The following is a 13,114-nucleotide window of genomic DNA, read 5'->3' on the forward strand; positions in this document are numbered from 1 at the left end:
TTTCTCTTGTGGAAGACAAGAGGGCATAGCCCTAAAATTAGAATTAGTCAGTTCAGGGGTGGCATCAGGTAGCACTTCAGACAAAAGATAATAGTATTCTGGAACTTCTGTTCCCCAAAAATTGTCAATTGACAATTTCAAAAATGAGATTGTTAAATTTTCGTTAGCAAGGGCATTAAGGGTTACGGAACCAAGAAAGGTAGATGAAGATTAAAAAAGAACAGAGCAGCTGTGGTCTAAATTGAATGACCGAACAGGCTGAACAGCCTACTCTTATTCTTCTGTTTTTCAATGGCCACCTTACACACACCTAGAATATGTGAAACTCTGTTAAGGAAGTTTGTAGACGGGGGATCTGGGAAATCTGAATGTAATTTGAAAATACAGTGACAGAGTTACATAAGTTCATTTATCATTCCTGAATATGTTAATTTTAAAATTAGTTCTAAGTTTATTTTAGCAATCTTTTAAATCAAATTTAGCTATTTAGTGTCAGTGACCTGATGGAGGGAGAGGGGAAAGGTAGCAAAATAGGCCTGGCACAACAAAGATGAAATGACTTGTGTGTTGAATTGTAATTGGTATGCAAGACCAACTTGATTAGACTATAAGACCATAAGACATAGGAGCAGAAATTAGGCCATTCAGCCCATCGAGTCTGCTCCGCCATTCAATCATGGCTGATAAGTTTCTCAACCCCATTCTCCTGCCTTCTCCCCGTAACCTTTGATCCCCTTACCAATCAAGAACCTATCTATCTCGGTCTTAAATACACTCAATGACCTGGCCTCCACAACCTTCTGTGGCAATGAATTCCATAGATTCACCACTCTCTGGCTAAAGAAGTTTCTCCTCAACTCTGTTCTAAAAGGTCTTCCCTTTACTCTGAGGCCGTGCCCTCGGGTCCCAGTCTCTCCTACTAATGGAAACATCTTCCCCACATCCACTCTATCCAGGCCTTTCAGTATTCTGTAAGTTTCGATCAGATCCCCCCTCATCCTTCTAAACTCCATTGAGTATAGACCCAGAGTCCTCAAACGTTCCTCATATGTTAAGCCTTTCATTCCTGGAATCATTCTCGTGAACCTCCTCTGGACCCTCTCCAGGGCCAGCACATCCTTCCTGAGATACGGGGCCCAAAATTGCCCACAATATTCTAAATGTGGTCTGACCAGAGCCTTATAAAGCCTCAGCAGCACATCCCTGCTTTTATATTCTAGTCCTCTCGAAATAAATGCCAGCATTGCATTTGCCTTCTAACTACTGCGTCAACCTGCAAGTTAACCTTAAGAGAATCCTGGACTAGGACTCCCAAGTCCCTTTGCACTCAAGATTTCTGAATTCTCTCCCCATTTAGAAAATAGTCCATGCCTCTATTCTTCCTACCAAAGTGCATGACCTCACACTTCCCCACGTTGTATTCCATCTGCCACTTCTTTGCTCATTCTCCTAACCTGTCCAAATCCTTCTGCAGCCTCCCCGCCTCCTCAATACTACCTGTCCCTCCACCTATCTTTGTATCATCTGCAAACTTAGCCAGGATGCCTTCAGTTCCTTCATCTAGATCATTAATGTATAAAGTGAAAAGTTGTGGTCCCAACACTGACCCCTGCGGAACTCCACTAGTCACCGGCCACCATCCTGAGAAGGACCCCCTTATCCCCACTCTCTGCCTCCTGCCAGACAGCCAATCTTTTATCCATGCTAGTACCTTGCCTCTAACACCATGGGCTCTTATCTTACTGAGCAGCCTCCTGTGCGGCACCTTGTCAAAGGCCTTCTGGAAGTCCAAGTAGATAACATCCATTGGCTCTCCTTTGTCTAACCTACTCGTTACCTCCTCAAAGAATTCTAACAGATTTGTCAGGCATGACCTCCCCTTGATGAAACCATCTTGACTTTGCCCGATTTTACCGTGCACTTCCAAGTATTCTGAAATATCATCCTTAATTATGGACTCTAAAATCTTACCAACGACCGAGGTCAGGCTAATCGGCTTGTAATTTCCCGCCTTTTGCCTCACTCCCTTCTTAAACAGGGGGGTTACATTAGCGATTTTCCACTCCTCTGGGACCCTCCCTGACTCGAGTGATTCCTGAAAGATCACCATTAACGCCTCCACTATCTCTTCAGCTATCTCCTTCAGAACTCTGGGGTGTAATCCATCTGGTCCAGGTGATTTATCCACCTTCAGACCTTTCAGTTTTCCTAGCACCTTCTCCTTGGTAATAGCCACCATACTCACCTCTGCCCCTCCGACTCTCTTGAACTTTGGGGATGTCACTCGTGTCTTCCAATGTGAAGACTGACGCAAAATACCTATTCAGTTCCTCCACCATTTCTTTGTTCCCCACTACTACATCTCCAGCGTCATTTTCCAGCGGCCCAATGTCCACTTTTCCCTCTCTCTTACCCTTTATATATCTAAAAAAAACTCTTGCAATTTTTTTTATATTACTGGCTAGTTTACCCTCATACTTAATCTTCTCCCTCCTTATTTCTTTTTTAGTTGTCCTCTGTTGGTCTTTGTAGGCTTCCCAATCCCCTGGTTTCTCACTGCTCTTCGCCGCATTGTATACTTTCTCTTTAGCTTTTATGCTGTCCCTGACTTCCCTTGTCAGCCTCGTCCTCCCTTTAGTATGCTTCTTCTTCCTAGGGATGAATTTTTGCTGTGTCTCCCTAATTACTCCCAGAAACTCCTGCCATTGCTGTTCCACTGTCTTTCCTGCTAGGCTCATCTCCCAGTCAATTCTGGCCAGCTCCTCCCTCATGCCTCTGTAGTTGCCTTTATTCAACTGTAATACCGTTACATCTGATTCCAGCTTTTTCCTCTCAAATTGCAGGGTAAATTCTATCATATTATGGTCACTTCCTCCTAAGGGTTCCTTCACCTTAAGCTCCCTTATCAAATCTGCCTCATTACACAGCACTAAATCTAGAATTGCCTGTTCCCTCGTGGGCTCCACCAGAAGCTGCTCCAAAAAGCCATCTCGTAGACATTCCACAAATTCCTTTTCTTGGGATCCACTACCAACCTGATTTTCCCAGTCTACCTGCATATTGAAATCCCCCATGATCACTGTAACCTTGCCTTTCTTACACGCCTTTTCTATTTCCTGGTGTATCTTGTGCCCCACATCCTGACTACTGTTCGGAGGCCTGTACATAACTCCCATTATGGTTTTATTACCTTTGCGGTTCCTCAACTCTACCCACACAGATTCTACATCATCTGACCCTACATCATTTCTTGCTATTGATTTAATTTCATTTCTTACTAACAAAGCAACCCCACCCCCTCTGCCAACCTGCCTATCTTGCCAATAGGATGTATATCCTTGGATATTTAGCTCCCAGTCCTGATCCCCTTGCAGCCATGTCTCCATTATGCCCACCACATCATACCTGCCAATTTCAATCTGCACCACAAGCTCATTTACCTTATTTCGTATACTGCATGCATTCAGATACAACACCTTCAGTCCTGTATTTCCCGTCCCCTTTCTCATTGTCGTCCCTTTATCTGATGTGCTTGAAGTTAGATTCCTAGCCCTTTCCAAACACTCTGTCCTATTTTGTGTTCTGGATAGTTTAATAGCCTCTCCTGGACTCTCTTTTCAGTTTTTTCATAATTTTCCATGAAGTTGAATCCACACCCCCACACGCTAACCTGCTGCTTCGTTTCCCATTAGTCATACTTCTTGGAGTTTTACCCTTCCTTCCCCCCCCCCCCCCCCACTTTCTAGTTTAAAATCCTGTTGACCACCCTATTTACCCTTTTCGCTAGAACATTGGTCCCAGATCGGTTCAGGTGGAGACCGTCCCAACAGTACAGATCCCTCCTGTTCCAGTACTGATGCCAGTGCCCCACGAAATGGAACCCCTCTTTCCCGCACCACTCCTTTAGCCACGTGTTTACTTCCCTTATTCTCGCGTCCCTATGCCAATTTGCACGTGGCTCGGGTAGTAATCCGGAGATTATAACCCTTGAGGACCTGTTCTTTAATTTAGTTCCTAGTTCCTGATAATCCCCAAACAGGTCCTCTTTCCTAGTCTTACCTATGTTATTTGTCCTGACGTGGACCATAACAACTGGATCCTGCCCCTCCCTCTCCAATATCCTTTCAAGCCGGTCAGAGATGTCCCTCACCCTGGCACCGGGCAGACAACATACCATGCGGGACTCTCGATCCTGCTTACAAAGGAAGCTATCAATTCCCCTAATTACAGAATCCCCTACAACTACCACTTGTCTTTTTGCTCCCCCCTCTTGAATGGCCTCCTGTGCCACAGTGCCGTGGTCAGCTGGCTCATCCTTCCTACAGCCCTCTTCCTCACCCACACGGAGCAAGTACCTCGTACCTGTTGGACAAGGTCAAGAGCTGAGTCTCCTCTGTTCCTGAACACAGGATCCCTCTACCTGCCTCACTTGCAGTCACACTCTGCTGACCCTGACCACTGACCGGACTCGAGGTACTTAATCTACCGGGTGTGACCGCCTCCTGATACAAAGCGTCCAGGTAACTCTCCCCCTCCCGGATGTACCGCAGCGTCCGGAGCTCGGACTCCAGCTCATCAATTCTGAGCCGGAGTTCCTCCAGCAACCAACGCTTGCTGCAGATGTGGTCACTGTGGCTCGCAATGGGATCTGTCAGCTCTCACATCATACAGCTACAGCACATCACCTGCCCAGTCAACTCTACTTAGATAATTAATTTATTAATTAGCTTTGCAGTGTTTTTTTTTCAAATTTGGTGCAGATTTCCTACCAACCAATCAGGTCACAGCTTTCCTGTGACTTCACTTTTTCAGTTTTGGCTTCAGTTATTCTGTGCCCCGAGGTCGCTGCTCCGGTGCTCCTTCCTCCGAGTCTACTCCCTAGAGACAAGGCCGTGAATCCCCGAGGTAAGCTAGATTTATACTTACTGCTCCGGTGCTCCTCCCTCCGAGTCTGCTCCCAGGATTTACTCACCAATCAGCTGCTTTTTCTTTAAAATCCACTTTCAGAAGGCAGGTCTGGTGCACTCCTGAAGGCACTGCCTCTTCCTCTCTTTTTTTAGGTTTGAGGAGGAGGGAGGGATGGAAACACTACAGCAATATAATGTTTGGGGCTATTCCATTCTTTGATTAGTGCATTCTCCATTTTTTTTTTATAAAAATAATCTTTTGCTAGTACCTTCTACCTGCTGCTGAAAATTTAACACACATAGTAAAAATTTTAAGTAATTTTGATTTTTGTTGCTTTTCCAGGGTGATTTCAAGTTAATGTGTGATAATGCAATGACTTACAACCGACCTGAAACAGTGTACTACAAGGCAGCAAAGAAGCTACTTCACACAGGATTTAAAATGATGAGTAAAGTAAGATGATTTTTTGTGACCTGGGTGTCTGATGTACGATGTAACTAGTGATGGGTCAGCACAGTATTTTTACTGAAAACACTGGCAAATCCAGATTTTCATTCTGCTGCTTGCCAATATGGGGCATTCGCTGATATGGGTTAAATTATTATTTGGGTAAAACAGCATGTAGCTAGTGCTGACAAACATCCTATGTGGAGAGGCAGAGAAATTATAAACCATATGTCTATCCTGGTGTTGGCAAAATCTTGGGATACAGAAATTCGCCCCTTCCTGCTGTTACTGTACTGCATACTACACTTAGACTAAGTCAGTCAGGACTGATATTTGTGTTGAATCATCACTAGCATGACTAATCTAATGTGTACATCTCTCAATTGTTCCACCGTAGTTTGTATTGCTAGGAATACATAACGTAAAAGGACTGTAAACCAGATATACTTGAAATGCATTGTATTGATGCATAATTGAAGTAAGTTAACATTTAAAGCTTTTATTGTGTTTGCATGGATTATAATGCTACAGAGTATTTTATGTTTGTGTCTTTTTTATGGAGAGTACATTTTAAGGTTACCTAAACTCTGTTCAGCATTACCCTGAATGTGTTTTATTTCCTCCATTACCTCTTCGCGACCTTGCATTATGGTGTTGATGGCTATAGAGCCTGTGCCAAGACATGCCATAGTCTGTGATCCATATGCCATATGTCACCACTGGTGTTCTTCTCCATTGAGCAACAGCAACGCTCATTTGTAATCACTCTCATTCACAAGAGTGTCAGTCATTAAACACCATACACATCAATGACCAGCTACTACTAAATGCTGTGCATGTGCATGCAGTTCACCCCAGCACTTGGGGAGAAGTAAAAAGCGTGCCCTCTGTGTTCTTTGCTTACAGGAGCGTCTGTTAGCTTTGAAGCGCAGCATGACATTCATGCAGGAGATCGATTTTTCTCAGCAGGCAGCACTGTTAGGTGATGAAGATATAGCGCAAGAGGAAACTGTTGCAGAAGTTACTGTTGTACCTGTCGAAACAACAACCAAGAAATCCAAGAAACAAGTTAAAGAAGTCATAAGGTAAATGAATTTCAATTTGAAATCACTGCCCCTTTTCCAAAGCAGCTCTTGAAAGTTTGCAAATAGGTGGATGTATTTTAGAGGAGAAGTTATAGGCCCCTTAAGAGGCCTCAGAAATATGCTGGATGATTTTTTTTAAATTATTCATTCATGGGATGTGGGCATTGCTGGCAAGGCCACCATTTGTTGCCCATCCCTAATCGCCCTTGAGAGCAGTTAGAATCAGCCATATTGTTGTGGGCCTGGACTTGCATGTAGGCCAATTTCCTTCCCTAAAGGACATTAGTAAATGGGTTTTTATAACAATAGATTATAGTTTCGTGGCCACCATTACTGAGAATAGCTTTCAATTTCAGATATTTTTTTTAATATTATCCTACTGCAATAGCCTTGATAGTATTAGAAGGCATTTTGTTATAGAATCTGACTGTTCAGTGCAAAAGGATGCCTAACATACCCAATAAAGTAATAATTCAAGGTTATTCATTGCTTGTGGCCTTGAAATATCACTGCCTGATGTGGCTTTCAGTGGCCTGCCCCTGATAACGTACATTTTTTCTACCGAACAAGCATTGATTGCTTGCTAGGATGTAGTGGTATGGTGCTGGCCATCTTTGTTACAGTGGTCATTATTCTTGTGTGACATTGATAGTGAGTATCATCAGTAATTTTAATCCCATTCTCAATTGACGTGCACACACTGAACCAGAATCCCTGGCTAAATCATGTTCCTTCTGTGATCCCAGAACACTGAAGTCAATTTAAGAACCATTTCTCTGTGCTGACTGAGAAAAGTTAACTTATTATAGAATGCATATTCCTCTTGGCCTATGCAATTCAGTGGTTCGCATTTTGAAATCCTGTAACAAAGTTATGCTACCTTAGTTCTGCCATTATCAGTTAGATTGGAGATGTGTATGCAGTGTACTTAGAACTGCATAACATGGGTGCATATAATTTACTACAGTGCTCACTTCCTGTCATCCAGCTTTACACAGAGAATTTCTTCTCTCTTCAGTTACTTGTATGAACCAGAAGGGAACGCATGCAGCTCGACAGACAGTACAGCTGAGGAACATGTCCTAGCCCTAGTGGAACACGCAGCAGATGAAGCCCGGGATAGAATTAACAGAAATGCTGCAAACAGCAAGGTATATCAGTGCAAAAGTTGGACAAAAGGTTTAACGTGCTTGTATGTAATATTAGCTCACCTGTGAAATAAAAACTGGAAATGTACAGCAAATAAGTCCTATTCTGTCAGTTGTGTTTTTATGGCCTTTGACTGGAGCAGTTTACATTGTAAAATTACTGAACTATACAGTGCAGAAGGAAGCCATTTGCCCTATGACTCCTGTGCAAATTCTCAAACAGCTATCCTTGGTCACATTCCCCTACCCTTTCCCTATAACCATTTAAGCTTCTCTTTCTAACCTCTTCCCTTACATAAGCTGCAATGAATTCTGCTTCTGCTATTCTTAGGTATTCCATTTCTTGACACATCTGAATAAAAATAATTCTCCTTTTGTTCCTTTGGTGAACTTATTTTTATGCTCTCTAGTTGCCATTGCACTGACCGATGGAGAGAGTTTTCCCAATTTACCTTATTAAACCTTTATTTGTTGTAAAAATATTAACTTGAAATTCCATCAGTGGACATAGCACAACTATTAGCTGCTCATATTGTAGGTGTGAATTACTCAAAGGCATTTAGCATAGGAATGTGTGTGATATTCTTGAGTTATCTACATTAATGTCTTCAAACATCATGGTTTTGAATAGATGAGGCTGTTGACTTAAAAAGATTGCTTGACCTATCCATGGCATGTACAAAACCAATAATTAATTTAAATTGAGTAACTATGTTAAAGGACTTGAATATCCTAAATTCAAAGAAGCTTCTAAGCAAAAATTTGGATTCTATAATGGATATTTTTAGCCTGATTTACTTTTATTCTGACTGTAACTAGAAACTGTGAATTTGGTCCAGTACACAATTTAATTGTATTTTGTTGCAGATTGGCTACCTCAGAAAGGACGGAGATGGTCCTCTGCTCTTTGCTGTTGTAAACCAGTCTGATCCAGAGACAGAAGGTAAGTTGGCTTTAATGTTGGATTGTTTTTCTGAGGTGAAATTTAGTATGTGCGTTAGCTCAAAATAGGTGGTAAAAATTGACAAACTCTTTCACAACATGTCTGATTTTCCTTTCAAACTGAATATTGACATTGCTGTGTCAATCATTGAGGTGGAGTGGGGCTTGTGGTTTTCATGCATTGACAGGCTATCGCATATAGCTTCTCCTAACCCATGATCAAAACTACAGCAAAAACAGTGTCTCCTCAGTAGAGCAGGAGTATTCTTTTTTCCCAGCGAAATGAGTGGAAGGTTATATAAATTGTGTGTGTGTGTGTAAAATCAATCTCCGTCACTTACAGCAGTGCAGTCTCCAAGCATAATTGAGAAAATAATAACCCAATCATCTCCTTTCTGACTGAGACTTGTATCATTATACGAAGCCTTTTCTCTCCACTGACTTCAAGTGGACACAATGTAAAGCAGGCTGCCAATTCACTGTGAGCAAGTTTGGTGTTACTGGCAGAGAACCATTTCACTCCCTACCTTTTGTGTAATTTTCATCTGAGTATAATAATAAAATTGATCCGTTAACTTAATTGTAAAATTAAGCATAATGCAACAGATATTAAGTATTGGTCATTATATGGTCATTTCATGGGATTGGGGGTACTTTTATCAGTGTGGATCGAAATTGGTTAATGGGCAGAAAATTGAGTAGGAATAAATGGACCATTTTCATGACAGTAAGGTGTAACCATGGAATGCTGCAAGGATCAGTGCTTGGGTCTCAGCTATTTACAATCCATATAAATGACTTAGATGAGGGAACTAAGCGTAGTATATCCAAATACGCTGATGATACAAAGCTAGGTAGGAAAGTAAGCTGTGAGGAGGATGCAACGAGGTTGCAAAGGGATGTACAATGTAAAACAGGAGAAAGAAGGCTGCAGATGGAAATGTGAAATTATCCACTTTAGTAGGAAGAATGAGAAAGCAGATCTTTTTTAAAGGTGAGCAACTCGTATGTTGGTATTCAAGGGATTTGGGGTCCATATACATGAATCACAAAGTTCATATGCAGGGACAGCTAGCAATTAGGAAGACAAATGATATGTTGATCATTATTTCAAGGAAGTTGGTGTATTAGAGTAAGGAAGCCTTGCTTCGATTATATCGGGCTTTTGTGAGACCACACGTGGAGTACTGTGTACAGTTTTGGTGCCTTACCTAAGGAAGGAAATAGTTGCCTTAGACGGGGTGCAACAAAGGTTCACTACATTGATTCCTGGGATAAGAAGGCTGTCTTATGAGGAGCGATTAAATAGAATGGGTCTTTGTTCTCTGGAGTTCAGAAAAATGAGAGGTAATTACATTGTAATGTATAAAATTCTTAGAGGGCTTGACAGAGTAGATGTTGAGAGGCAATTGAGAACTAAGGGTCATTGTGTCAAGATAAGGAACCAACCATTTAGGACTGAGATGAGGAGGAGTTTCTTTGCCTGGAGGGTTGTAAATTTTTGGAATTCTCTACTCCAGAGGACTAAGGACACTCATTAATGTATATATTCAAAACTAAGGACACTCAGTTAATGTATATATTCAAAATGAGATCAATAGATTTTTGGACACTAACTGTATCAAGCAATATAGGAATGGGGAGGGAAGGTGAATTGGTATAGAAATTCAGCCATGATCTTATTGAATGGCCGAGCAGGCTCGATGGATGATATGGTCTACCGCTGTTCCTAATTCTTACATTCTTATGCTCTACCAAAATACAGTGAAAAGGTCCTTTTTAGGTTTTCCGTTTAATAAAACAATCTCCTCATTAAATCAGATGATAATGTGTTAAATCCTTCATTACACATTGTGCTCTCGTGCAGGATGTGTCAAAAATATATGGCTCTTGCACTCTGTACACTTTGGTGCTCAGTAAAACTGTCAGGGATGAGAATTTTCTGCCCTTTGGAGGAATTCTGACTTTTGAACAATAGAATTCTGCCGTTTTAAATTTTTTTCCAATCTTGGCCTCCCTTTGGCCAGCTCTGCCTCCAACGTGGCCCAAGCTGAGAGGATATGGTGTTAGAAAGCCCAAAAAATCGCTGCCATTAAGGAAGCCAGGAGCAGACTTGGGGAAACTGCCACTCATTCCACTGGGAGGGTGCACTATGCTGCTGCCCACTTGGTGGAGTCACACTGCTTGGCAGGCTTTAGGGTGGAGGTGGGTAGAGCAGCGGAGCTGGGGTTCCAAAGCCCCAGGGTGGTCGGGAGGAGAGCAGTAGAGCCAGGGTTTGGAAGGCCTGGGGGGGTGGGAAGCAGCGGAGCCAGGGATCAGAAGACCTGGGGGTTAGGGTGGGAAGGAGCAGAGTTGGGGCTCTGAAGGCCTGGAGGTGAAGGGAAGCAACGGAGCTGGGGTTGGGGATGTGAAGGGGTGCGGTGCTGGTGAGCAGCAGAGCCTGAGCCTAATGCAGAAGTCCTTTTATTCTCTGGAAGACTTGGAAACTGGTTGCAGAGGATATAAATGCAGGTATGTCAAAACTCGAAATTCTCAAAGATGGTGAAGTAGATTCTGCACTCTGCGTTATTTATTGATATGTGTGAGATGTTTAAATTTGTGCACCTGAAGGGAAAGTGGAAGGTTGATGACTTCTGATCTCCAGCAAAAAGAAATTACAGAATTCTTCACTACATTAAAAAAAGCTCTCAAGGCACAAGAAATTTTTCTTTATTTCATGAGATGTTATACTGTAAGTAGCTGAGTAAGCTGTAAAATTCAAGATGTTGCAATACTTGTTCATTGAGAGCTTTTTCTTTATTTTTGCAAAAACATAATCTTAATACAACATGAGCATATATACAGTTGTTGTGAAAACTTATTCATTAACCAAAATTTTTAATTTATTCTTTCATGGGATGTGGCTGTTGTTGGCTAGGCCAGTATTTATCGCCCACCCCTAATTACCCTTGAGAAAATGGTGGTGAGCCGCCTACTTGAAACACAGTAATCCACACCCTCAGTGCTGATAGGAAGAGAGTTTCAGGATTTTGACCCAGCGACAGTGAAGGAGCAGCGATACAGTTCCAAGTCAGGATGGTGTGTGACTTGGAGAGGAGCTCGCAGGGTGGCGGTGCTCCCATGCATCTGCTGCCCTTGTCCTTCTAGGTGGTAGAGGTTGCAGGATTACTAGCACAGTAAAAATGTTACTTCAGTTCAACCACAGTTAACAGTGGAAATCAACATCGTGTTTATGTGGACCTATATTTGTTTACAGTAAATATGTTCTCATGAGAAAATCTAATAGATGTACAGATTTATTTCTTGCAGTCTTGTACCTGATTTGAATATATATTTAGACTCCTATGTTGGCATTGCAGAGGAAGAGGTTCACCAAGTCGACCTGAGTTCCCTTACAACTAAGCTCCAACCAGGTATCAATACTATGGGATTTAAAGATGATAGGAGAAACAAAGCTTTATCGGGTAAGGTTTGCTCTATTTCTACAGCCCAAACTTTGTTCTTTGAGTCGGAATCTATATTGCTTAAGCCTTTCAGAAAATTTGTTTTCATTTGACTTTCACAGTTCAAGCCCTGTTTCAGTACATACAATGTCAGGGTTCAATTTTCAATGTTTTAGTAGTCGGTATGATCAACATGCTTCCTGTTATCAATATTACTTACAACAATGTCTTTATACCCAGTCGGTCTGTAAGTAATGCACCTGGTGTCATTTTCATTACATTTCAATAACCTTCAGTGTTGTGCTGGCGCACTGAGTAGGTTGTTATAGTGTAACAAAATTTTCATGCACAAAATTATTTTTTGTGTGTCTTTCACAATAGACATAGAAACATAGAAAATAGGAGTAGGCCTGCTCCACCATTCAATATGAGCACGGCTGATCCTCTATCTCGACGCCGTTCTTCTGTGCTCTCCCCATACCTCTTGATGCCTTTAGAGTCCAGAAATCTATCTATTTCCTCCTCAAATGTATTCAGTGACTTGGCCCCCACAGCCTTCTGTGGTAGAGAATTCCATAGGTTCACCATCTTCTAAGTGAAGAAGTTTCTCCTCATCTCAGTCCTAAATGGCCTACCCCGTGTCTTGAGATTGTGACCCCTTGTTCTAGACGCCCACCCCAGCCAAAGGAAATATCATCACTGCATCCAGTCTGTCCATTCCCTGTCAGAATTTTATATGTTTCAATGCAACCTCCTCTCATTCTTCTAAACTCCAGTGAATACAGGCCTAGTAGGCCCAATCTCTCCTCATACAACAATCCTGCGATCCCAGGAATTGGTCTGATGAACCTTCACTGCACTCCCTCTGTGGCAAGCATATCCTTCCTTAGGTAAGGAGACCAAAACTGCACACAGTACACCAGTTATGTTCTCACCAAGGCCTTGTACAGCTGCAGTAAGACATCCTTGCATCTGTACACAAGTCCTCTCGCAATGAAGGCCAACACATCATTTGCCGCCTTAACTGCTTACTGCACCTGCATGCTTGCTTTGTGATTTCGTGTATAAGGACACCCAGGTCCCTTTTACATCAACATTTCCCAATCTATCACCATTTAAATAATACTCTGCCACTCTGTTT

The 13,114-nt window shown here is 42.2% G+C and overlaps 1 protein-coding gene across 5 annotated transcripts in view; it reads left to right on the plus strand.

Annotated features, from left to right (window-relative positions):
* The window catches only part of brd9 (bromodomain containing 9), a 66,667-nt gene that overhangs the window by 17,595 nt on the left and 35,958 nt on the right, over nucleotides 1-13,114 (plus strand). For 3 of the 5 annotated variants that reach the window (XM_078539429.1, XM_078539434.1, XM_078539430.1), the window contains exons 6-10: nucleotides 5,251-5,361; nucleotides 6,262-6,440; nucleotides 7,459-7,591; nucleotides 8,456-8,531; nucleotides 11,890-11,994. In XM_078539429.1, the coding sequence (XP_078395555.1) occupies nucleotides 5,251-5,361; nucleotides 6,262-6,440; nucleotides 7,459-7,591; nucleotides 8,456-8,531; nucleotides 11,890-11,994 (604 nt within the window). The remainder of the gene's footprint in view (nucleotides 1-5,250; nucleotides 5,362-6,261; nucleotides 6,441-7,458; nucleotides 7,592-8,455; nucleotides 8,532-11,889; nucleotides 11,995-13,114) is intronic. The other 2 variants (XM_078539431.1, XM_078539433.1) reach the window with 2 other exon arrangements.

Source organism: Cetorhinus maximus, chromosome 3, assembly GCF_964194155.1.
Source record: "Cetorhinus maximus chromosome 3, sCetMax3.hap1.1, whole genome shotgun sequence".
In the NCBI taxonomy this organism is placed as follows: Eukaryota; Metazoa; Chordata; class Chondrichthyes; order Lamniformes; family Cetorhinidae; genus Cetorhinus; species Cetorhinus maximus.